The sequence below is a fragment of the Heliangelus exortis genome, chromosome 4 (genome assembly GCF_036169615.1).
Source record: "Heliangelus exortis chromosome 4, bHelExo1.hap1, whole genome shotgun sequence".
Taxonomy (NCBI): domain Eukaryota; kingdom Metazoa; phylum Chordata; class Aves; order Apodiformes; family Trochilidae; genus Heliangelus; species Heliangelus exortis.
This window is the reverse complement of record NC_092425.1, coordinates 31,387,040-31,414,546: the sequence shown is the minus strand read 5'-3', so window position 1 is coordinate 31,414,546 and position 27,507 is coordinate 31,387,040. Positions and strand designations below refer to the sequence as shown.

The 27,507-nt window shown below is 36.9% G+C and overlaps 1 protein-coding gene across 2 annotated transcripts in view; it reads left to right on the top strand.

Moving 5' to 3' along the window:
- Window positions 1-27,507, top strand: part of NWD2 (NACHT and WD repeat domain containing 2) — a 43,040-nt gene that overhangs the window by 7,242 nt on the left and 8,291 nt on the right. Inside the window, exons 2-4 of one of the 2 annotated variants that reach the window (XM_071743780.1) lie at window positions 11,972-12,060; window positions 16,861-16,977; window positions 25,734-25,937. In XM_071743780.1, coding sequence (XP_071599881.1) covers window positions 11,972-12,060; window positions 16,861-16,977; window positions 25,734-25,937 — 410 coding nt within the window. Of the gene's footprint in view, window positions 1-11,971; window positions 12,061-16,860; window positions 16,978-25,733; window positions 25,938-27,507 lie in introns of those variants that run through there. The other variant, XM_071743781.1, reaches the window with a different exon arrangement.

Genomic DNA, 27,507 nt, shown 5'->3' with positions numbered 1-27,507 from the left:
GCCAGAAGCTGGGAAAACCAGCAAATGGCAGGGCATCTCAGAGTCGTGGTGTTGGTATCAGTCTTTGGGCCTGATCGGTAGCTGAACAGATCAGGTTTCAAATCTTCAGAGCCTGAAAAATAGTCTTGTACAACCTGCTCCTAACATTTGCTTGGGCTGCTGCTGCAGCGTTCATATAGTAACATGTGTCTTTGCTATGATTAAACACTCCAGTATATTTATTAATAGAGTCTTTATCACTCTGCTAGCAATTGTGTAACTTTGCAGTCTCACCTATGCTTTATAAATCTCCATCTTTGTCTCCCAGCTCTGTTCTGGAATCAGGTATTGAGACACGTAGTTATTATAGTGTATCTATGATACATAGCAATTATATTTGTAAAATTATTAGTTAGAGTCTCTAGTTAGTAATGTTTTAAAAAACATTAAGATGAAATGACAGTTAATGACTAAGAGCTCTATCTGGACAGACTTAGTTTCAGAGAGCTCCCCAACTCAAGTGTTTGCTGTTTGTGAGTATGTATAAAGCCCAAACCCTTTGATGTCTTCATATTACCAAAGAGCATCTGCATGTCTTACAAGCTGCAGCACTTTGGAAGTACAAAACAGACATTCAGAAGCATATAAAAGTTCAAAGATAGACATCACTGTCAAAATAAGTGGCTTCTGCAAGCCCTTCAGAAACCTTTTTTAGCACAGTGGTTTCAATAACTTCCTAACTTCTGTTAGGAAGTATTGTTTATTTGTGTATTACAAGATTGATGCTTGACCATGCAATGTAGAAAGAAATGACTGGCACTTCAGAGTGTTTGTAACAGAATTCCTGACACTTCCTGAGCTTAGACTCAATGTTTATTCACAGCCATCTCACTAACTAGATTTTATTAGATTAATATTACTTTTAGATGATTGAGAACTATTGGTAACCATGTGAGCTTGATAATTTTAGATGAGTTAGTGGAGTTTGTCCATATTTGCAGTGTTATTCACATCAGCTATTATATGTAGGATAAACAAGAAGCAAATACTTAGACGTAATGAGTTAGACTGAAGTAGCCCAACACTCCTCCTCTGACCCTGCCAGTTTGAGATGCATGAGGATTAGGAGATCACAACAGGGACAAAATTGTTAAAGACCATATCTTTCTGTTTAATAATTAATCTGTGAGGTCCTTTGTCTAGTTGTTTTACTAATTAGTCAATAGACTTGGTACTTGTAACAGTCTTTCCAAGTCTTAAGATAGATTTTGCCCAGTGAGAACCTAATGCTATTAACTTCAGTGGGGATTTTGTATGAAAAAGTCTATAAATATGCAGCCAAAGAAGAGATCTCAAAAATCTAAAAGTGTAAATATCTGTGGAGTACAGGTACCTAAAAGCAGATCTCCCTAGGAGAGTAACTTTATCCAAAGCCATCAGTCATGATCCATTTTTGTCTAGCTGTATAGAGGAGAGGTTAATTGTGAAGACTTGAGGTATCTGAATGTCCTTATTTCCATGGGGTTATTAACATGGAGCCACGCTAAGAAATAAATGAGGAAATGACAGTATTCAGTAATGTAAGGAGCCTAGGGTATGGGCTCTAATCTAAAGGAATCAGCCAGACTAGATCCTAGTCTAAGGATTTTTTTATTACCAAGAATTTTCCTCAGACACCTATGGCAAGATGACACATCTAAGAGGATCTTGCTTTACCATCGTAAACATAACATAACTGATGTCTGACTGCTTTATAAGTGATTTTCTTTAATGAAGGACTCAATCTTTGTATTTTTTTTTTATCTACTGTTGTTTAATAAAGGCCCCACAAATCCTAGAAAAAGTGATGAGAGGAAATTTATTTTCCTGCTTGGTAATAATACTTGTGATTAGATTAACAGTCTGTACTGGTCTGGCAAGATAAAATTGGTCTGAAAAAAGTGCCTGTTTTTCTTCTTCGTTTTCCATCCTCTATTATTTCTGAAAGCTCAGATACTGAAAGCAGTGAGCAGTATGCAATGCTCCTTTTTTTACAGGTCATCACTGGTAAACATTAGGAAAATTGTCAAGTCCTATTATTGTTTGGTAGTGGTCTTGACTTACTTGTATATTTACTGGGTTACATTTAAATGTGATGAAGAATTAAGTGATACTCGTGAAGCAAGTTATTGATGCATTTCTGTGAATGTGGTCCCAACTATGGTATTAACAAAGCTTGTATGATGATTTGAAATGACAGTTATTTAGAATATGGTGTTATAAAGAATTAAACAATCTGTGGTGAGAAAAATGAATGTATTTTAGTTCAGTGACATGCCATTTAAACTAGAAGTATGTGGCAATAGCAAAGGTCTAAGGGACCTTCAGAAAGATGCTTCCTTAGGCAGTTACTTGTTGGTCAGGAAATCACAGACCAGGAGGCTGGAAGGCTCTGAAGCAGGATCAAACATACCTGTGCCATTCCTGACAGAAGATGTCTATCTCCTCATGGTATGTCTCCAAACCAGTTAAGAAGATACATAGGAAAACAGACTGAACAGCATCCTGCTACACTGTGACTTCCATAGCAGTACTGGTAGGGTTTACTGAAACATAAACAGACAAAAAGGACTCAATAGAAACTACCAAAGGTAAAAAAATTCCCTGAAATTTTCCTGGCTTAGAGTGAGTTTCAGTAACTTTCACTAGTCTATGCCATTATTCATAAATTCTTCAAATCTAGTTTCTGCCTCCTCATTATTTTGCCATGTCAGGAAGCCGATCCATGCATCCAAGAAATGTGTGTATAATACAAAACAATGAACTCTCATAAAGACCATTTCACAATGTATGTACATCCTGCAGAGGAATACTTCTTTCAGGTGAAGCTTTCCTGCAAATGAGGCATTTTTGAAGTGTCTAATAGCTCCTGCTATGGCTTTTCCTTTGATGGTTTATTTAAGGATGGCAAGAGGAGAGTCATTTACAAAATTTCTCTTACTTTCCTGCTGATTTATTTTCATATAGGATATTCCTTACACTTGAGCTTAATAACGTTCTGTCAGATTTGTTTAATGTCAGTCATAAGCTTAAAATATTTTTCAAAGGCAACAGAAGACATGTAGAAGACACACAGATTGTCATATATTCCTCCTTTCTTTGGAAAACAGAGCTGAAAATGCAAATTATCTCCTTCCACTCCACCTGTTTAATTATGAATTTTCTATTTTATACTTCCTATAATCAACCATGTATAGTACTGTATAATTCTACTAAGCAACTCCATTGCTGGTGAATTTTTCCAGTGTTAATACCACAGTCAGTTCCTCACAGTCATTATGGAAATGCAAAACCATTTAAAATAAAAGAGATCAGATCCCCAGTTGTGGTTGTGTTTAACCATTAATAGGTATGGAAGATGAATAATGACTGGCAGATTTTTTTAGATAATCTGTGGCCAAGGGACAAATACCTTTACAGGCATTGAGAAAGACTGATAGTGCCTGGCTTTGCAAGAAATGGAAATGAATACAAGTTCACACCTTCAGCCATCTTCTACACTGCCATTGAGCCTGCAGTGTCATAGATCTTTATCCACCTCAAAGGTCATCATAGCTCACTGGGTATCATTATCGTAAAAAATCAGAGCAAAGAGTTGGGGAAAATGGCTGAAGTAATTAAAAAATACTAATTTGGAAGATAGTCTGTATTTCAGTCACTGATCAATTAAATTGATGTGCAAGTTCTGGAAGTTCTAATCTGTATCTATTTTCTGTATCACACTTGTGAAGTACATTAGTGGGAAATAGAATTTAGTTGTTTCTACTACATCTGCTTCTCAAATGGAGTAAGTGATTAGAAAATGATTGCAAAATTGCACATTTACTGTTACTTTCCTATATATGTCATCTACTAAATGTGGTTAGCAAGCAGGAGAAATTAATGAAACCTGCAACAAGAAAACAAAATATAGTAAAATCAACTCATCAAAAATATTGTGCTCATAAAAATAGACACATATAAAAATTTATTTAAAAATGGCCTTTTCAACTGGATTATATAATCTTCACTCAAAATAATGTTTAGATGAATCATTAGAATTGGAAAGGGTAAGGGAGAATGGAGGTGAGATAAATCACTGCCTTTAGATGTCAATCACTGTTTTCCTCTCAGACGTTACATAATCCATCAAAAGGAGACAGTTTTGTGAATTATTTGGTCATGCTCAATGACTTTTAGTGCAGACACCACCTGTAATTCTCAGTCTTAACAACTGTTGTGCTTCATTGCCTGTAAAGTGGGTGGTTATAGCTCTGTAGAAGTTGTCTGTCAGTTTGTGAAGTGGTCCTGTAAGAAATCAGTTGAAATTCTCTTCTTTAGGCAAGGGGTGGTTGAATTTCTGGCATCCCTCCCTCACATACTCCTGTTGTCCTGGGCTTAGTGCTCTCTGGCAGCTGCTCTTCTTCACAGAGATTATCATTTGCTTTCTTAATTTTTGATAAGTGTTTTACAGCAGCCATGTGCAATTCTGGCTGCAATGAAGTTATTTAAGTCATCTTCATTTAACATCATGAAAAAAAAAACTGTTGCAAAGAAAACTCCTACTTTATTGATGAAGACTTAACTGCATTGATAGCAAGCAGCACTTCTCACTTCTGTGGGTGTCACTAAACACCCACAATTGTCAGGTTCAAGACTTTTTCATCTTTTTGCATTGAAGTCTTCATGTCTTTCACTTGAAGCTCATGCAGGAGGTTGCATTTGTCAGTCGTGCTTTTCCAGCTGGCCCTACTGACTTCAGCAGTTTTGCAGTGACAAAAACCATGGCCATGTTCTACCAGACTTAAGGAAGATTACAGCCTGGTATTAGAATTTTGTGACTTGTGAACTTAATTATAAAGTTTAGAGAAAAGAAGGGCAACTTTACCAGAGAGACAACAGTGCCTGCAGAGTTCTATAGCTTTGCAGCACTTCCAAAAGTGAAGCCACACAGGTGTGTTTATTGGATTTTCTTCAGAATGAGGTGTATTTAATGGGCCTGGGCTGGCCTGTACTGTGAAATACATGTGTACTTTTATGAGTCTTGCTTTCTCATGGTTTTTTAATGGCTCACCTCTGCTTTATGCCTTCTCAAAGCCTACAACATATTACTTCATTTGCTTCCAGCATCTTGATCTGCAGTTCAGTTCGGAGGCAAAATGTCTGTGACAGCCCATTGCTTTATTGATTCCCTCTGCCTCATTACCTCAAGTGCTTTAGTAACATACCCTGACTGTTTTCTCCTTCAGCTATGGATGTCAGAAAAAAAAATCTCTGAAGTAAAGCTACACACAACTTAATTTTCCAGCCTTACAGCTTCTTTTTTTTTTCTGCTTTCTAGGTACTTCCTTTTTTGAAGTGCAGGTTAACCCCTCTAGATGATTTAGTAGGATTTTTGCATGTATTTTTGTTACTGTCCCTTTTTATGTCTTTTGTTACACATTTTTGCACAACTCATGCAGAAGTCCTATTTTAGATCTCACAAGAAGTTTTTATTTCATGTTAAATTTGGTTATAGTTGCAAATTCTTGTCCTTGTAGGCTTTGCTGTTCTGCAGCATTTAGTTGTAATATGCCTTGGTGAGATAATTTTCAGGCTTGATTTTGATGCCTCTACATTTGCTGTGTGTTCAGTTTCTCCTGTCACATCATTTAATGGTATGACAATAATTATAAATTGCCATGTTTTCAAGAGCTTCTCCTAGTTTGTTGTATTAAATGAAAGAATTAGACTGCTGAATTCTTCCCCTTGTGCAGTTTGCAGAATTCAGAATTCTCCCCCTGTAGGTATTCTGCCTTCAGCCCATGCTGGTGCTAAAGCTCCCACTGTGCATTGGCTTTTGCATTCAGATCCTTCCTTGTTTGCCACAATCACAGCTGAGGGGTGCACGGACACCCAAGCACCCAAACTGCAGAGTAGGGACCATTTGCAGGATTGGGAAAGGGTTCCAGGTCAGCCTAATTCTTCTTTTTTCTCTAAGCACATCTACCTGTACAGGCACTGGGTTCCCAAGGGGTAATGGGAGGTTAGTTGTGAGAATACATTGTGAAATAAAATTCTACTTCGGAGCCTCACTGATACCATACTTCCTAGATTTCATGAGAATAAAGTGTTCTTTCATTTATTAGTTTATGGATTGAAGGATTTCACGCTAACTCTGGAAGTCAGAAAGCCATCAGAAGGTACTGGGTCTCAATACATGCTGCAAATGTAGAACTTCAGTTAAGATCCACTGAGATTAACAGATCTGTCCATTAACTTCACCAACCTTTGGATCAGAATCCAAACTTGTTTCATGTGAGCATATTGTACCTTTAAGAAAACTCAGAACTCTCAGAAACCAACATTTATTTTAAATTTGTAACATAATTGTGTGAATAATCAAGTCTTGACACTTAGATTTAGGAATTGTTTTTCCCTTCTGTCATGTCAGTTCCATACTGATATTTCCCCAAAATTCTGTATTTTAACATGTCTCTGGACCCCTTTGCTTTTATGAAGTGATTCTTTTGTGTGTGTGTGTATATAAATTGACATCTGGGTGCTATTGTTAAGCCAATAGGTGGCACTGGTTAATCATATAAACAGTCCAGATGCAGGGTATTTTATAAGTAAGATGGATGTCCCTGTGACATGTGGATAGCTAAATAACTATTTTAAAAATATTATTACATATTCTGTATGTGTCGTTTTAAATTTGTCATTTTACATAACTAAAAGTAGGGATCATTTCAGAGAAATAGGTTTTAAAACTACATCTCATTTTAAATCACATATTATTTGATTTTAGGCTGATTGTTGCAGCTAGAAGTTTTAGGCTTATAATTGTGCCCTGCATTTTGAATCCTGCCTCAGATAACTAGGTCTTTTGTTTTGCAAATGTGTTTGTTTAAATGTGCTGGTGTAGACTACAGATTTGTAGTCAAATCCTGCCACTTCTGCACAATTGAGAGACACATTTCAGAATTATATATTATTTCAACGTTATTTTCTGTTTGCTTTTTTTCTTTTCCTCTGATTTTTGTGCCAAGTGGCCATTTCTTTGGGCTCAAATGCTCAGCTCACTATTGTTGTAGTTATGTTTTTGAGAACTGAGAAGGTTACACAGAGGGAGATGCCACCAGTTTTACTGTGCATCATCCTGGTGGCTGGAATGCACAAGGACTCCCATCCAGGTCCTCCTTAGTCTGACAGAGTCACTCACACTTTGTGCCCATTCCCCCATCAGGCTGGGGGAGGACGGGCAGCTGTGAGCATCACAATACAGCCTATGGAGTTAATTTTCTAGGAAGGTACCTGGGAGCTCAAGCCATTTTCCCCTCTCTTACCAGCAGCATCATTCAAACTCATTGCTTGCAAAGTGCTCTGAGATTCCCAGATGAATGGCACCATAGAAATGCAAATGACATATTATGGTACTATTTTTAGAGACAAAGTTTCCATAATATTTAGGGACATATGTTACCTACTGGTTTTCAAAGCTTTTAGTATCAGAGATAATATACAAAGCTATTGTGCCTTATTAGTAAAAAAGGCAATTTAAAAGGAATAATTCAGTTGAATAGTCCTATGTGACAAGAACAAACTAGCATTAAGAGTTTTGGCAGCCACTTCTTTACTTGATATTGCTACTAAGTAATTTTTAACCTTATTTGCATCATATCCTTTGATAATTGAACTGCAGAAATTCTACTGCAGTTAGTTGGCAATGGTTATAAAATACCCACATTTCTTAGTATTGCAATGCATATAAAAAGTCCTGTGGCAGGAATGTCTTACCCGTTCAGCAAATCTAAACACTAAGAGGGAGTATATAGCTGGGTATCTTAGTGAATATGTATTCAGGACTCGATTAAAATGTGTGCTTTGCTCATCAAGGGCCTCAGACCTCCACAGCTGCACAAAGGACCCAACATTATGTGATAAGAAATACATCTGTGTGCATTTGTGAAGGAGACTTAAGCTAGCAGAGAACTCACTGTGACAGGCTCAAGACCCCCAACAAATTTCTGTTCTGATCCACTGCCAAAGCACGGGAACACTGAGCACAGGGGGGAAGCAGAAACTCTGTGATGCTCTTTCTTTTGCAAACTGTGGTAGGGAAAGCACCTTCCCTGCTTAGGGACTTTCCCCTGCTTGAGGTCTTTAGCTTGCACTGTGCTTGGGTAAGGTTATTCACAGGTAACTTCTGTGAACAGACTCTCAACTTGAATGTGCTGCTTCTTTGAGGGTGGGCACTGTCCCCACATTGGCACCCTGTGTGTGACACACAGGAATGGGATGGGAATAAGCAACCTAGTTACTCACTTGCATTGGGCCTTGGTTACATAAGAGTCATCATATGGCTGCAGCCCTTGTGCATGAAACAGCCATTCCCATCACTGTGGCTGAACTCAGAGTCATAGAATCATGGAATGGGTTGGGTTGGAGGTGACCTTAAAGATTGTCTAGTTCCAACCCCCCCTGCCATGGGCAGGGACACTTCCCACTGGAGCGGGCTGCTCAAAGTCCCATTCAGTCTGAGCTTGAACATTTCCAGGGAAGTGGTATCTGCAACTTCTCTGGGCAACCCATTCCAGTGTCTCACCACCCTTACAGTGAAGAATTTCTTCCTAGTATCAAATCTAAAATTACCCTCTTTTATCTTAAAATCATTACTTCTTGTCCTATCACTGCACACCCTTGTCAAAAGTCCCTCTCCATCTTTCCCGTAGGCCCCCTTTAGGTATTGGCAGGAGTCTTCCTGGAGCCTTCTCTTCTCCAGGCAGAGTAAACACCACTTTCTCAGCCTGTCTTTGTAGGAGAGGTGCTCCAGGCGTCTGATCATCTTTTTGGCCTCATCTGGCATTGCTTCAACAGCTCCTTGTCCTTCTTGTGCTGGGGACTCAGGTCTGGACACAGTACTCCAGGTGAAGTCTCAAGAGTGGAGCAGAGTGGGCGAATCACCTCCCCTAACCTGCTGGCCACTCTTCCTTTGATCCAGCCCAGGTTATAGTTGGCTTTCTGGGCTGCAAGCACACATTGCTGGCTCAGGTAGAGTTTCCCATCAACCAGCTTTCTGTCCACTCAAACAAGTATCACCACCAGCAAGGAAAGAAACTGTTTGGTCTCAAGACAGAACAATTGGTGCTTAAAAATGGGCAATTTCCTTTGGGCTTCCGGGTTAACCATTTCTGTTTGCTTGCATATACATTTTAAAATTTTCTTCAACTAGGCAATTTTCCATGGCTCATTTTATCCCAGAGATTAATGTTTGGCAACTCTTTGTAAATACACATCATCTGTTTACTAACACAAGAATGTAAAACGTACTTTCACTATTAAAAATAAAATAAATTACTTTAATAGCAGAACAGCTTGTGTTTGAAGGTCAGACTTTGGCATGGAAATAGTTCATGCTGAGAAGTAGCACCTTGGAATACTCTAATGAAAACTGTCAGTGATTCAACTGAGCTGCAACCCTTCAGAAATCACACTTCACATAAACATCCATGTTTAAACAGCGTTTGCCTATTATTTGTCAGAAAGGCCATGAATGCATATGTGGCTAATTCAGTTCTGTCCTCAGCATTACACAGGGGATGCACAGGGAGAGCGAGGGCTGCAGTGGCTTTCTCACTCAGTAAAAGTGTAATTGTAGGTAGCATGGTGTAGTTATGGACTGGCCTAGGAGGCAACCATATATGAGAGTTAGCACCTGCAAGAAAGACATCAGAAAATCACTCTTTCTTCCAAGACAGTGTTAATTTTTGGATTGATTTAAATATTGGAGATTAATTGAAGTTTGGGTTTTTTTAAGTCTTGTCTTAAATATTTTTTTGCAGATACAATCTAATTCCCACAGTTTACTGCTGACTATCATTTGGATTTCAGAGCAATAGAATTAACACTAGGGAGTGTATAAAGGTCATGTCACAGCTACTGTCTCATTTTGACTACTAGAAGAATGTCACTTGGTTGATCCATTCACCTGCAGCAGCAGCATGGAAGGTGGAATTTGCCCATGTGACATTTTTGTTGTTAGGATCTGCCAGCTTCCCAGGTTTGCTGACACTGTAAATCAGGTTAAATTTTATTTAATTAAACCAGCTTATCTGTCATCTAGGCTGATTACTGTACTTCATCTTAACTATATGGAGTTGTGTTTCCTTAAAGTTTTGCAACTTGTTATAAATGCAGCAATTCTTGAAATTCCTTACTATGAGCATCAGACTCAAATTCCAGGTAGATAATCATGTTTCATTAGATTTGAAGGTAGGAATGAAAATACAGGATGGGTATGCCAAGTGTCTTATCCAGGACAGTTCTAGTTGAAGGAGTGCTTTTATCTTATTCTATTTCATTTATAAGCTACACTTGCAGTGTGTTGTTCATCTTCTGCACAAGACCCTGTAAGTTACACTGCAGGTAGTGGCATCATATTCTAAAACTAGAGCCTGTGGGGTTCTGCAGGGTAACTCCTTATGAGTATAAATGGAAAGCAGCAGAATTTCCCATTTATCATTTAATTGTGTTTACTTTTCTGCTCTTTTGCAATGTTTTTCTTGTTCCTGCAGCTTAGCCTATTTTAGTTCCCTAGTAAGACTGTTCTGCCCACTGTCACACTGATTATTTAAATAACTGCAGACAGTGACTGAGAATTATTGCTTCCTTAACAACAAAGCTAAAGTCATTATTAATTTAAGTTTAGAGTCAATAATAATTTTGGTTTAGCTCTGTAACTGAGCAGTAAGTTGTTTATCAACGGAGCTTATCCTACTCAATTGTAGAGATATAATGCTCTGTGCCTTCACAGGTTTGCCAAATGAAACTGTGTTAAGGCAAAGAATGTAGAATACGTTGTCTTGTATCACTGACTGATCTAAGTGCCTCAGTTATTGTGGAGGTAATAAAAAAAGGGAAATATTTGAGATGAAGTGAAGTGCGCAGGTAACTTTTATTACAAGGTACAGCAACACCATGCAGTACAGTGACTCCAAGGTGACACTGAGCAAAGTTTTGGAGCCAAAATAATACTGCTGCATTGGCACAGTGCAACTCTCTGGCTAATTAAGCCTTATTAGCTGTGTACTATGTTCTGCAAAAAAAGGTTGACTTAGGCATGAAGTATGAGAGATAATTAATGACTGGAGAGAGCAACTCTCCAGTCCCTCTGTTCCTAATGTACTAACTCAGACAGCTCTGGGATGAGAGTGCTGTATTTTACACTCTATTACTAAATGTTTGCAGGATGCATTTGTATTGATCCAGATTTGAAGTACCTTGCTGGGGTGAATCTCTTGATCATCACTATCTAATATACTGTGATTCACACCATAGTGCAATCCTGGCGTGCATGAACTGCCTTCCATTTGGATAAAATATAGGAGATATTCACAGCTGTGCTTTTGAGACTTCGTGCTGCATTACCACAGTGGGCTTTGGCATCATTGCCATATTGTACTGCATTATCAGAACACATCATTTTGCATGGTGAGAATACCATTATGTCAGAACTGTGCATTTAGTATGATAGTAGAAATCACTTGGACCAAAAGATATCATAAATAATTCTATTAACAGCATTCTTCCTTTTAAGGTACCATCAGATTAAAGATGGTAAAAAAACTGATAGTGTTTGTCACAATGTCACTGATCCATGATATTGTTTTATTTCTAATTATAGAGATCTGTTTCATCTTTGGTGTATCTCTTTGATCTGTGGTGTTTCTAATTAGTAAAATTCAGCTTTCTGAAAAGTAAATGGAAGTGAAACTGATAAAGAAATTCTGATTGTTGAATTACAAATTTAATTCAGCTGCACTGCATTTACTTGTTTGTGTAACAGTTTTGGGATTAAATTCCAGCACTTAATTTGCATTATGTTTCTGTGTGTGTGTTTTAATGGCTCTCTTTAATGTGATAGTTCTATATCCTGAGTAAAATAACAGCTTTCATATGAATATTGTTACTAACATCTGTTTCCCCAACACAGATACAATAGCAGAAAGGAGAGCCCTAAGAGAACATGTGTATCCTAAGCTTAGAGAATTCTGCAGGGAAAACTATGGACTGGAATTTCAGGTAGGTTTTGTTGTGTTGAATCTTGCATTACTTTTTCTTGAAATTAACACTATTTAGAACAGACAACATTTTAAAATATCCTTGGTAAAATAGAAAATTGGGGAAAATGTATTTCAGATGTTAATTTTAATGATGTTAATATTAGAGGCAGATTTGAGGTAAATTCTGAATAGATGAAAAAAACCCCACGGTTTTACAATGCAACATTGGACCTGTGGTAAAAGCAATGTGTCAACAAACTGACACCCTACACATTAGAAACTTAATGAAACCCCCTCTATTTTAGATATTAAAAGTATTTAAGAAGAAATTACCATGTTGTACTTCTAGGAAAAATACTTAGAGTAATTTTTTTAATTTCATGTGGTCCTCACTGAAGTATCACCATCTGTATATTCACATAGTTGTTATATCTAGTTTAACTACAGTTTGTCTTCCACTGTAATGTGGAAAATAGTTTAATTGGGTGAATACCAAAGCTGATTACCAAAATTAATTGAATGTGGAACATTTCTATTGTGATTACATACTCTGGAATTTGTTTCTTTTAATGTCAACTGTAACATTTCCATTCCTTCAGTTAGCTCATGTTTTCCTTTGTGTTATGGAAGACATAGACCCATTCACAGCTTTGGTAAGAGGCAATTGATAATAAATACTGTTGCATTTGACTTAAAACATAGGATTTTGTCATCACATTTAAAGTCACTGGTACTTTTAAATTAGGTATATCCCAATTCACAGTCCAGTAAACTCATCCTTTAAAGTCCTATACATGTCAGCAGGCCTGAGACTGACTCTGATAAGAGAAACAAATACAGCATGTGATACTGTAAAAATGTTCAATTTTTCCAGAATTCTGGCTCTACATACTCCAGCCTTCCTGATACACTAGGGTTAACCTCCAATCTTAGTGACCCCAAAAACTTAACCTGTACAGAGTGTAGCTTACTTGGAAGCAGCTAATGCCCTTTATGCAACATCCTGCTCCTCATAGTGTATTATTCTTGATGCACACGCAGCTGGTTTTTAATCAAAATAGCAAGTTCTTAAATTAGGGTATTTGGTTTTAATTTCCTGAGTCACATTGGAGTTGCTGAATCTGCATTGTGGTAAATTCCAGAGTGATTTTTGATTATGGTTATAAAAGAATTTGATCTGAAGGCCCTAGCTCATCAGCTTATTGGGAAGTCCCAGCTGCAGTGCTACATGGCAGGAACTGCAAAAGATATTGAAATAATAGTCTTTTTTTCCTGTTATTACTGTGTGGTATTAATGGGAAATATAAACTATTTCTCAATCATCTTTGAGGAGGTATCTCAGTGACAGGAAAGAAATGTCTCTTCCAGGTTGACCAAAATCCACTGTATTCTTTGTAAGAGGAAAAATGTCTTCAAATTGATTGTAATGAAGTCACTAGGGGAGGAATAATTACATATTCTCTAGTTTATATTCATGGAAGCAAATTATTTTAATACATAATTTCAACATCCTTAAGTGATACAAAGTCAGAGAGACAGCTCTACTGACACATTTCTGAAAACAGCTGGAAAGCTCTTCCACTGCTTTCCGTGGAAGCAGAGTAGGAAAATTTGTACAAAAAATTACCAAGGGAAAGTAGTAAAGAATTTTAGAGCAGCCTCTGAGGTAGACTTTATCAAAAACATTTTATTTTTTTTTTCCATTCTTGATGCACCAAGTTTCTTAGACTAGTGTGCAAAATCAAGATGACAGTTTTTAGTACAAAGCTGTCAGGAAAGTATTATGTACCTTTCAGCTACAAGGATTAATTTGTATTTTCCTGTACAGAGCAGAACATCACTTTTCATCCTGATACTTAATCTCCTGACCAAAGAACTGCCTTGCATGTGACTACCACAAATGTGCTATAATATAGGGTGTCCTGAAGGCACCCTCTTCCTCATAAATCATGACCCAAATGAAACATATTTGAGTGAATTCACTGCTCCAGCTTCTGCTGAGACATCAGCCTGCACCGATAAGTGTTTCACTTGTAGCAAAGCATGAGATCTGTCAGGTGTCCTCAAGTTGGTGGGAGCCAGTAGGAAACATAACCACCACGTGTGTGGAGGGAGAAGCAAATATATTCAATCACTCTATGAATTAGTTTGCTTGATGAACTTCCTTGTCCATCAAATAAAAAAATACTTCTGAAAATCAGGTATTGGTGAAGACAGAAAGCAAGTAAGGGGAGAAAAAAACTTCTAGAGTCCATTGTGTCTTATACCCAAAATAGAGTATTTTTTTAGGGAAAGAATGAGAGTTTGAAAAAAATAGTTGTAACAGGAAAATTTTGGAAGATATGTATCCATAGTTAATTAGCAGCTTACTCTTGGGAACAATGAGCTACTTCAAATAATTTTCACCATGTGATATATGCTGGAAGGAAAGTGCAATTTTGCATGAATTAAATTTTGTTAGTGTTTTTTTAAGCACTTGAAAGCAATGAAGATAATTTTTTTTTTTTTTCCTTAGAAAAATGTGTGAAACTAAGATTGGTAGGACAAAAGCTAAAATAAGCAAAAGGAAACACTGAATTATGAACAAAAAGTCTTCCTTAGGTGACTTGTATGGAACTGAACTGGGGCAGTGTCAGGCCACAGTGTGTAAATAGCTCTCACAGAGAGCACTTGTTGTCATCACACTTTGGCAGCCTTGCTGAAAGTCAGAGTAGGTGTTTGTCACACAGTTTTTCCAAGTGTAAGTGCAAAAGTGCTTCAGCATCAGACACAGTTGTCTTCTTGTTCTATTTCTTTAACTTTGCAAGTCCTGTTTATTTTACGCAGCATAAAGAATAAGCAGTAAGCCCCTCCTTTTGAAATTCTAGGTGTCTTTTTGGCTGAATACTTCCTCTTGCAGGACAAAATCCTAACTTGTTAAGATATTGTGTACCATAATTGTGTTACCCCCTAAAAATAATCTGTAATGTTTTAACACATGGAAGGCAACTACTGAGCCCCTACAAGTGTCTGACATTCCAGAGAATTTCATCTACACTTTTAAATAATTAACATGATTTCTTAACAGTTAATTAAAATAGAAGTTGCTTTTATGTTTCAGATGAGCTTGAGCAGCACAATAAATTAATCCAACCAGTCATTAAAATATTTTTCACTGTATTGTGAGATGCTCTGACTTCATTACTAGAATACTTAAGCTCTATTATACATCATTCAGGTAATCAGACAGCAGAATACAACATGAAGTTCCATAGTGAAGTCACATAGATAAAAAACAGAAAGGAGAGAAAAAAAGGGAACTCTTTTCCCCTTGTGTGAATAAAAGAGAAAATGACAGAGAAGAAATCGGTGCAAATGAGGGAAGCAGGGAGGCTGTTTGAGATGCATTATAGTAAAGCAGAAGCTTCTTGTTCAAGCAAAATTTTGGTACAGAGTTTCTGCAAGAAATAAAGATATTGAGTGTATTTTATTGGGAATGTAAGCTACGATGCATTTTATACTTTGGGCTATTTCACTCATCATCAGTCAGACAGTAGATGTTTTGAAACAGTGTGCCTACTCCAGCAGACACTGACAGGCACACCAAACTATTCTAGCAGAAAGAACCAGTGAGACTGTTGGAAGTGAAATTAAACATGGGCATAAATATTTCTAGGGTTAGATCTAAGCCTTGGCATTTATTGCTATGAGACATTTTTCAAGATTAACCAGCTGTAAACTGGTGAATTTTACATTAACCCGTTATTATTTCTTATGTTCTTTCTTCAAGCTCATTTTATGATCCGGTTAGTCAACAGCTATTTTTGTGATTCTGTTTCTTATGGAAACAGCAGAGAGGTTCCACAGTACAAAGAATATTACAATAAACAATATTGTAGTATAATAATATCTTAATATAATTTTGATTATTTTGTTTTAAACTATACATTTGGACTTTTTTGGTCCAAGTTACATACCTGATGTTAAGAATCAATGGTAGCTTAATTAAGAGAGTAGCAGCACACACTATACATTTTATTCCAGAAGAAATGCATATATATGATCCCTATTCTTTTTAATTCCATTTCTCACTGTAAGAATTCAGCCTTTTAGTGAAAGTGTAGTGAAATCATGCTTCATCACTTAATTTCTTCAAATAAGTTTTAACATTCTCATTCCAGTTTCTTCCAGGATTTTGTTTGCAACTAATTATCATCACAAAACTGAGCCTGTAGCTACAGATGAAAGACAGGACAGCAAGCTGTCTGATATTGCATATCTCTACAATCTCTGCTTCCAAAGTAAAAAGGACCAGCTCACAAAGGAAGTGTGGTATTACAGAACCACACATATTCTTTCTTTTCAGCCATGTGCACAGCATGATTTTATATCCTGTAGATTCAGGTGACACGGGGTGTCTGTCAAGTCATGGTCTTTACTGTGATCTACAGCAAAACTCCCATTAATTTCCATGGAGCCAGGATTTTATCAGTGCCTTTTTCGCTATTCCTACCTATCCATTATATGCAATCTAGTAGCAAATAAAGAGTACATCAAATCAAGATCTTGTTATGCTAATCTCTGCAAAAATAAAATACGAATATGAAATGAGAGACTGTCACAGGAGGGCCTATCTGGGAGTGAAAATAAGAAGCTTGAATTGTCATTTATGTAAGGAAACCCTGCCAGTCTGTGTAAGGACTGGATAGAGACCTCGTTGCCTTTTACTGCATTGCAGAGCAGTGCTTAGCAGTACACAAAATGTTGACAAAGCTGTTTTTTAATTTGACAGGTAGAAAGGGGATATGATGAAGTAACAATCTTGCATGCTACTTTCCAGGTCATAGACTTGTACTGGGGAGTTGAAGCCGACGAATGGGACAGTCCTGAGCTGCAGAAGACTCGTATGAAGCTGTTAGAGGATTGCTTGAAAAGTTCCGCAGGTCCATGTTTTGTTGTGGGTATAAAAATAACATTTTACTATTTAACAAATCTATAATGTCACCTATCCTAGCATGCATGATTCAGTAACAAATGTATTCTTTTCTTCTTTCTAAAATATTTTATATTGCTTGCTGTACCTTTGCTATGCTGTATTGAAATGTTTCCCTATACAGCGCCGTAGATTAACTGTGACTGCTTAGGATTTGTGGAAGGGAAAGAAGAATCTTTCACAATCAGTCCCCATAGCAAGACAGTTTGAGAGACAAGGTATGACTGTACATCTATCAGAACAGATATCCACCATTAATTCCTGGCACTTCTCACACATACACTATTGACTGGGCTAGAAGGACCTAAAAAAGCATAGCAGCAGTGAAGAAATATCTGCTCTGATCTGCATTTTGATGTTTTGTGTTGTGAACCCATGAGAAGTTAGGAAGCTAGGGATTAGAATGTGAAAAGACTGTAAGTCAGTGACAACCTGAGGAGGCTCTGACTCTTTGTGTCTTCTATTTAATGTTGCAAACATTGCTTTTATGATTCTTCAGCCATCAGTAAAGCTGGCAAAAAAGATTGGTTTTCACTGGCTTTGCCTGTTACGCGTAAAGGCAAGACTGAACCACTTTTACAGGAAGGGTTTGTAAAGCTTTACAGACAATGTCAATGTCAGAGGTATTTTTCTGTAGATGAACCTGTTGTTGTACATCAGGCTCAACAGTCTTCAGCTATCCCTCACAGCTTTTACAGCTGAAGAAGTATGAATTTATGAAAAAATGCCAGAAATTGTGTAGGGTTCTAATAGCTGAGAGGCACCAGGAGTAAGCTGGATATGTGAAGCCCTGCCAGGTACGCTTTTTCCCCTTCCATTGAATCATATACAATGTTTTGCTGTCACTAATTTTATACTGAATATGCAATATACAGAAGTGCACCTTTTTTCTCTGTCTTGTGTGCTTAGAAGGGTTTGTACCATGTTTTAAAATTAATATAGATAACTGGAAAAATATTTAAAGACCACTTTATTGCATGGTGTGCTGACTGTATTAATTTTCAATGAACAGAGAAAAAATACGACTTTTGGTAAGTGTCTTTTCCCAGCTGCTTAGAGAGAAGCATATCCTCTTTATCCATGAAGAGCAAGGTTCTTTAACTTGCTGGGTCTATCTAGATAGAGAATCTCTAATGAGATTGGCTGTTCAGTGGTATAGTCTGCATGCTTAAGAGCATCTATTAAAGCATCAAAAAACCAGATAACTGGGCAAGAATATGGATTTATTTTGCATTTAAGACGTACTATGTGCAAAGAATAATTCATTCAAAGGACAAAAACGTCCACAGTGAGTAGTATTTAATCTTATCAAGGATACTTCTCTAAAAAATAAATATTTTTATTATTCCAAAATATATTTAATTCTTTATCAGCTATTTTGAGGCTCTATCTTTGTAAAAAATAACTGGGGGATGTATATAATACATCTGCCAAGAAAATAATTTAGAAAAGGTATATTTCTTCTTTTACCCAAATGTAGCTAAGTGAACTGTAACTCTTAGACATCATAATAAGGCAGAGAAGAGTTTTTAAAAAACTGCAAGTCCTTCATTATTATTTTTTGAAGGGAAGAATTTTAAAAATGTAGCGAACTGAAACTCTAGAATACCATGGGGATGAAAGGGATACAAAACATTGCCAGCTTTGGAGGCTGAAGATCACTTCTCTCCTTGCCAAAGATTAGAAAAAGAGCAAGCTGCAGCATGTGTTATTCTATACTCTTATCACACCCTTACAACCATCTTGCTGGCTCTGTTTCATTCACCTGCTTGCCTCACTCCTTTATTTAGCTTCAGAGCCCTGGGGAACAAAGGCTGTCCCTAAGTGTTTGACTGTAAAGAGCCCAGCACTGGGAGCACAGAATTTGGGCTGGGTTTGATGCTGTTATGACTCCTTTTCACAAGCCCACACTGGCCCAGACCTCTAGACAGCTTAGGGAGTTTCCATCCAATGTGACTGAATTTAGTATTCTGAGTTTATTTTTCTGCTTTTTCTCTTCCCTTTGATGAAAACACGGAGTTGGAACAGAAAGGTTTTTTTCTGTAGCAACACCCAATGTCCTTTGACATGGATATCTGACATCTTTTAACAGTGAAGGAAACCTTGTCATGTATCACTGCTGCATATTTTAGCAGCTCAGAATTTTGAAGGTGTTGAAAAGTGCCTGGCTGATATTATTACTAAGGAAAGAAATCAAGCCATATCAGAAATTTTAAACAGAACAAAACAGTTAGCAAAGAGGTTTTAGTGAGCCAAAAACTTCAATATTTATTCCAGTTTTTCCAAGTATGGACCAGGTAATAGCTCTCCCAATTACGAGACTCAGAAAACTACAGAAATCTCTTTATGCACATTTGATTTTTGCTTTGTTGTACCCTAGTGGGATGGGGTTTATTTAATTTACAACACAAATTGACGATGATTCCATTCCAACAAACATAATTAGTTTTAATTTATAGTAACATAATTAAAAACTGACTTTGGCATTACAGGCTTTGGGCAACTTCCCATTTCTTGAGAAAGTTCTATAAAATGTGCCACTTGCATTCAGCTGAGTATTTTTTTTACTTTTTAATTACCCCTTTTTAAACTTAGACACAGTCTGTGATTATATTGGACTATTCAGAGTTAACAGGCAGATATGCATGCATTTCAGAATATATTTCTTTATGGTGCCTGCATTGTAATATGGGACAGAGAGGGAATGGAATTCAGTTCTTAAGTTAGTGTAGTTCACACATTGAAGTCCTAACCTTTTCTTCAGATACAAAACAACAAAATGCAGACACATATTCCTAAATACATTGGAGAAAGCAGTTCTAAAAATAATGTGTAATTAATTCATTTGCTGTGACACTTTGGGAATGTACAGTCTCCCTCTTACCTACTGCCTGAGCTCTATCCATGCTTGATCCAATTAGAGAGGGGAGCTCCTAGGGTTTTGGTTCAGTTACAGTATATTTATATTTATATTGCAGTATATTTATAAAATTGTAAACTGATTAGACTCCCCATTGCATAATAATGCCAAAGACAAAATACGTTCAATGCATCACTGGAACCTTTACATTTCCATGGGTTATATTTCCTAGTAAATTCATGAGATACAGACAGGGTGATAGAGTGTCAATAAAAGTTATCTTATCATCAGATGACATGTACTGATCATGAACAGGATTTATCTGTTACAGACCTAGTCTTGACACCTTTAACAACTGTTAGAAAGTATAGGTACCTCCAGTAATATCTGAGTCATCTTCTGAATAACTTCTTCTGGATTATCAGCAAGGATGCATTAGGGAGTTAGACTGCTAATTTAGGAACCCAAGTACAGTGCTTTGTATTGGTTAAGGCCTTGAGCTATTTAGGGTGTCACTAGTCTATAGTGATTCTTTGCAGAATACATTTACTGCCCTTTTATTGGGGTTCCCTAAATAATAGCCCAGTACTGACCTGCTGCTGATTACACCTTGGTGCAGATGAGGGAACTGGCAGGCTTCTCTGCACTGCTCTTCAAACACACCCTGCAAGTTCTAGCACATGGGTGCTCTTTTCCCATCTGTGCAGCACCACACAGGCTCTGCCTGAACTGCTGCTCTTACATGACTGCATCCTGAAAAACTGTAAAATAGAAGGAAGAAATGGAAATTAAATGTTAGTTTGTTGCCTGTAATGGTTTGCTCAACTAAATGTGGTTGGGTTTTTACAAACCTAAAAGATTCTCCTTACCCATCATTGAAATCATCCAGTCCAAAGAGTAGTAAAAACATTTTCTATCTACTCTGGACAGACTCTTCAATTTCCATTATGTTTAAATTATCGATAGCTTGTTGCTAATAAAAGCATTAATGAACTATTAAAAAGACCTGGCATTGTAAAATTTGGATTCCAGTAGGATTTTAAACTACCAGCAAGTTACAGTATTTGGTATGTCCTTAGATCACCCTGAAACTGAAAAATAAATATGGCAAATTGAGGCATAAAATGTTTTTTCACATCTCTGGATCTTTTTGTTCCTACCATGCAACACATGCTTTAATCATTCCATGAAGTACACTGCTACTTGGTTCTCTTTGCTTAGCACAAATGGTTGATAATTAATTCTGAGCATATTCCAGCTCAGAGGAAATTCCAAATTAGATTACTACAGCTCTGCTGAATCTCCTTAACTCTCCTTTTCAGTTCTGGTGTTACTTTAGAGTTCATTCCTCCTGTGAAAACCAAATATATACAGGTTCTGGAACACATGAGTTACATTTTGCTTTTGCTCCTCTGGGAAAATTGCCAAACATTATAAGTTAGGGAGGCTAAAGTCAGTCAAATGTGTATACAGTAAAACAGACAATTTAGGAATAGTGGTAAGTGCTCTTCAGGAATTCAGCAGAAGTTACATGTGCTTGGTACATTTCAGAATTTACTTTCTTAAAGGAAGCAACTCATATGTAGTCTTTAAGTGAATGAGGAGAAATAGCTGGAGCCAGATGTACCTCAACAGATCAACTCTCCCACTGAAGAATATTCCAAGAAACAAAATGTCAAACTATAAATTTTCTTCAAACTATGAATTATCTTCTCAATCTGCATCTGATTCAAAACCCTTCCAAATAAGAACCTCCTCTACCATAAGTGGGGTTGGGGTCATACAGCCTATCAGAGATGGCTACATAGGACCTGTTGGCATCAGTCTGAAGAGAAGTATATGTCTGTGTACACTGATCCTGGTTTAGATGGACTTGGTCAACAGGTAAGACTTTTTTGTGAATGTTGAAGTACAGCTTTATGTATTTTTTAAAAACCTTCAAAACAGGAAAAAAAAGTTATTAAATATTAAAGATGTTGTATGCACCTTTTCCTGTAGCAAGCCTTGGCTTCAGACTAACAGCCAAAGGCTTTAAATCCCTTCCCATGTTGGTTGTCTCTGTACAACACAAAGACTCAGAGTAGAATCAAGCATGGGGTGATGCTCTATGATTAAGCTATTATAAGTTAGTTCCTTGATCTGTTTTAAGGCTAGGATTGTATTTTCCTATGAGTCATCTCTGATTCTCTAAATCTAAAATCTAGGGTCTAAAAATGCTTACCCATTTCTTAAACATATCCCATTGAAAACAGCTACAAGATTAATCAGCCAGCTTTTCCATGGAACATAGAAACTGCATGGGTTTGGATATACTCTTAAAATAGCTTGCATTTTCAGCATACACTCAGATGATTATACATGTTTTCTGCCAAGTCATTGTATTTCTTTTTATTGACATAAATCTTTTGGTGCTGTCTTCCATAAAGGTTAATGCTATACTTAATATTAATCACCATATTAGTGAGAACAAGATCAGCATGAACTCTCAATTTTCCACCATTTTATGTATAATATTTAGAGGAAGAAATAGGCTGCATGAGATTTTTTACCTTTATTTTCTCTTGACTCTCAAGAGCTTTACCAAACCATCTTTTGAGGTACTATTTTATATTTATAGTCTTCTTTATAGTGATACTGGTATGTATCCATAAGGGATGCCTCTTTTCTCTTGAAATATCAGTTTTCAGTAGAGGCTGCTTTTTTTGGAGTTACTGTTCTTGTTAGCATGCCATGCAGCAGCTAATTATTGTATGCTTGCTTTCATAATCTCAAAAAAATGAATCAGAGACTACTACCTTTGAATGCTATGGAGACTGCAATTATGAGTAAGCTAAATGTTCTTTTCTGGTTAATTATTCTGCATATTATACAAATTAATGCTTAAAACTGTTTAAAAATAACTTAGAATAGTAGTGCTACTCATTTCTGGAAGAAAACCTCATCACTTGGCCACATGCTTTTGCAGAGCATATGCTCTGCCTCTTGGTCATGCCATTCATGACATAGGCAAGACAGTGTTTTTACTGAGAAAAGTGTCATGACCTGAGTTCTTTTCTATATTTTATTCGTTTCCCATGAGGATTTGCTACAGATTTTTCAAACATTTAATTAATGACTTGACTTAGTACCTGCAGGCAGTATTTACTCTTTAGTGTTTGTACACTTCCCATCAATTTAAGATCTGAATAGCTTTTAAGTAAAAATTAGTGTTAGGAAAGATAGCCCAATAGAAAGCTACTATAGGTAAAGTTTTATATTAAGCTATTTCATTCCTGAAGAATTGTGGTAAGTGAAAGCTAAAAGGATTTATAAAGTTGATTTTTTTCCAAGTATATTATAAATAGAGAACTAATACTGAGTAGTATTGAAGAACAACAGGTTTTGAAATGTGGCAGGTCTGAATTTATTTAATATAAATTAAGTTTTGGGGTTACAATTCTCATATTTGGTGATATGAATTAAATGTAAAGATTGTTGGCTCTCTGAATAAGTAATGCTATTCTTCATCAGCCACAATCTTTGTCAAGAGTGTAAGGGGAATGGTTTATGAGAGCAGGGAAAAATGTACACGCCTGTAGGAAAATCTCCCACCTAATTGAAAAGAGCAAAGTGAGATTTATATATTTATTTGGAGGATAATCAGAGTGAGTCAGCAGCTCAGATCTGTAGCCAGAGGTGGGCAAAATCTTCTCAAGCCCTTCCTGTACCTTACCTTTATTCACAGACCTCTTTGCTAATTTTATTCTTTTTGACTGATTGTCTCACCTGCACCCATGCTCGCAGAGATCAGAGACCCAGCAATGGCAAATGGTGAAGGAAAAGGCAACTACATTGTTAGGAAGCTAAGGGCTTCCAACCCTAACCATTCTGTGATTCCATGATAAAAATAAGATCATGTAATAAAAATACGGAATTATTTCATTAAAATTACTATTATTTAATTCCAGCTACTCAATGTACTTCTTCCTATCTCCTGAATCCTTGTCAGGAGAATGAAGCTACTGTTGGAAGTGAATGGGCAGCCAGGTTTCCCCTAGTGCCTCTCTGTTGCAGAAGCTTCTTGAAGGATTTGAGTGCTGTAATTTGTCAGAGACTGAGACCTGCCCTATATGAACTACCATAACTCCTACATTCCTTCATTTCTCCTAAGCAAATTAATTTTTTTCTGTCCACCAGCTAATTGTCACTGCTGCTCTGTTGGAGGATGCCAAGCACTCACTGGCAGAGCAGTTCATGTGAGCTCACTGCAGTTCATGAGAGCTCCTCCTAATCTGCTGCAGGCAAAAATCATCCGGGTTAGTTTATAGAGTGTCAACTATGGCCTGAGCTGAGGTGGTTTTGCCTGGAAGAGGTTTGGAAGTGCTCACATGCACTGCTCTGATGTTTCTGCTTCAGGCTACATCATCTAGCATGATGAGCTGCTTGAGTACCTTCTGCCAGCACAACTGGATCCAGAAAAGGGTTCTGCAGCTTCATGCGTTTGTGATCAGTGAAGTTGGTTTCATTATCAGCAGTTCCTGATTTTCAGAATTTATTTACAGCTGGAAAAGTCTAAAACAGCTTCTCATTATGATGAGTGCTTTAGAAATAATTAATATTTAAATTTTTACTATTTACAAACAAGGTAATTTGCATTTTTAGGGCACTAGTGTATTTGCATTAGCATTACTTTACTAAGAGATCTTTCTGATTCAAATCATGATGCTGATACTGTCAGTTCCTTTCCACATTAAGTACACCCTCTCATTAACTCAGAATCTTAAATATGAGATTTAAACATTTAAAACATTTAAATGAGGAAATAAAAACCCTACTCTAAAGGAAGAGTTCTTACTGACTTCTGTGGACCAAGATTTGAATGCAGAATTAAGGTGGTGATCTCGAACCTGAAAGAATGCAATGTCCTGTATTCTATGTTCTATGAAGTTTTTCCTCAATCCTTTTTGAATTAAATATTTATGGACAGCAAACTATGGAAATAAATTTTCTAAAATTTATTCAAAATAAATTTTCTAAAATTTATTTAAGACTTCACAACTAATAGTTTAATCCTCAGTTTTGAAAGTGAAAAATCTCCTGTGCCACAGTTTAAGAAGTCACTCCTACAGGCCTTTGTCTGTGTATCAAATATGTGCATTTAAGTACCAAAATTTCTATTTGGTATTTGCTCAGAGCTATTTTCCTTTGCTCCACTGTTCATTCAGCAGACAGTTACTGGGGCAAAGACATTGGACATATTTGCAGTAAGGAAATATGAGAAACAAGCTTCTGTTTGTGGTTCTGCAACATTGATCCTTGGTATTACCAGTATAAGCCACATAATAGTAATAGCAATATGAGCTGTGCTTAACATAATGAGACATTTCATCAAACAGAACATAAAAATTCTATTCCATTACTGTGAAAATTAAGAATAAAGCTAAGAGGTAAAAAACCCAGAGTTGTATCCTTATCCTAAGTTCAGAGAAAAAGATTTTCACATTAGCTTTTGCAAGTGAGATTAATGCCAACCTGTGACTAATGGGAATCAATAATACATGAGTCAGTGTTGTGCTAAGAAAATATGTGGGGTATTTTTTATTTTCTTTTTCTTATGCCTGTGTATTTATTAGCAGTTAATATTAAGAAAGGCAATACATCTACTTGAAATTTTGCCAAGTCATCATAGTAGAATGCAGGTCAGTACAGTAACTTCAACAGTAATTCATCTGCTCTGTATCTGCTTCTCTTCCTAGTAATGTCAACATTAAACTATGACCACACTAATCATAAAATGTTTTTTATGAATCTCAGATCCTGAGGAAGGTTTTTGCATAACTAAAAAGAATAATTTAATCCCTACTTTCCTGCAAATACACAGGGCCTTCTGGGAGAAAAGTACGGGAACATCCGCATACCGGGGGAAGTTGAGTCAGCAGAATTTGAAATGATCTTGGATGCTGCTATAGAGGCCAAGCTAGAGACAAGGGTTTTAGAAGAGTGGTACTGCAGGGATGAGAATGCAGTACCACCAGCCTATTACCTCAGACCAAAATCTGAAATGCTGAAGAACTACCAGAATACAGTAAGTTACATTCACCTCCATACAAAATTCTTTTCTCTCAGTTACAGTGACGGGTGGTCCTTAGGGCCAGAAATCTGCTGCTGCCTCTGAATTAGCTTCTACATCCCTGTTTGCACATGAGCAACTGGTGCTGTGATGCTCCTTTTCCATACATGGTGAAGGGAGCAACTACAAAACACCAAGGAAAATCTCAGGTCATGACTCGGCACTGATGTGCTCTCTGATAACACCAGTGGATGGTAGTTCTTGACCTGATGGGGTTAGTGGAACAGATATAGATATTTCTCTTCCCTTCCTTGATGTTGGAATAGGGAAAGCTCTCCTGCCCTGCTATTGTGCCTTTTCCAGATTTCAGTCAGAGTTTTAATGAGTTAAAGACAGTATAATGTGGCTAATGCTGAAGTACTGATCACAAGGGAAAAAACAAGTTTTGTAATTTTGTGTTGCTTTGCTAGTGCCCACAGCATCCCTTTGAATAAAGCTTGGCTTTTTTATTAAAACTTTGTACCTTTCCTCAAGCTACTGATATGCAGGAGTAAGTAAAAAGCTCTCTGTAACTTAAATCTACCATAGAGTTACATCTCATAACCTTACAGAAAGTAATAAAAGACACAGAACTCTGAACATATCAAGAGTTGCTAGGGAGCTTATCCTGGAGGCTGTTTTTTTTCCCTGTTACACCCTCCAGGAAAGACCAAGACCCCTTAAACATTGCACCTGCAGTAGGGAATGCAGCAGTGACCACCTTACCTGCTGCCTCAGAGGAACCTTAGGTGACCTTATAGCAACCTTCCAATATTTGAAGGGGGACTACAAGAAAGCTGGGGTAGGGCTTTTTACAGAGGTGTGTAGTGAGACAAGGGGAAATGTTTTAAAACTTGAAGAGGGAAGATTTAAGTTAAACCTTAGGAAGAAATTCTTTAATTTGAGGGTGGCTCAGGTTGCCCAAGGAAGTTATGGCTGCTCCCTCCCTGGAAGGGCTCAAGGCCACGTTGGATGGTTAGTGGGAGGTGTCCCTGCCCATGCAGGAGGCTTGAAACTAGACCATCTTTTAAGGTCCCTTAAAATGCAAGCCATTGTATGATTTCTGAACCTCCATTATGGAATCTGTGAGATACCATCTGAAAGGATTAGTGAGTTTATATTGAAGTCTCTCTCTGGTGACAGTAAGATTACTGTTACTATAGCAATGAATGAATGAAAGTAATGTCAAATATAATCCCATATTTTTCAAATATGATAGCTAATAAGAAGTGCTTAATTACAGGTACAAGGAACTTCATTCAGTTTTGAGATCAAATTTGTTATTGTTTTATTATTAATAATTATTAATCATTACTATGTCTCATTAAACGAGGCATAATTTTCACAGTGTTAATGTTGCTTTATTACCATTATTTCAGGCATCATTCTGCGTTAGCTGTCTACAGTACAAATTCAGGGAATAGTCAAAGCAGCAACATTTTATAATTCTAAAATGGAATACCTATAGTATAAAATGTTGTGCTCTCATTTCTTTATTTTTAGTGTATATTTTTCTCTGTTACCATGGTATTTATTACCTTGAATA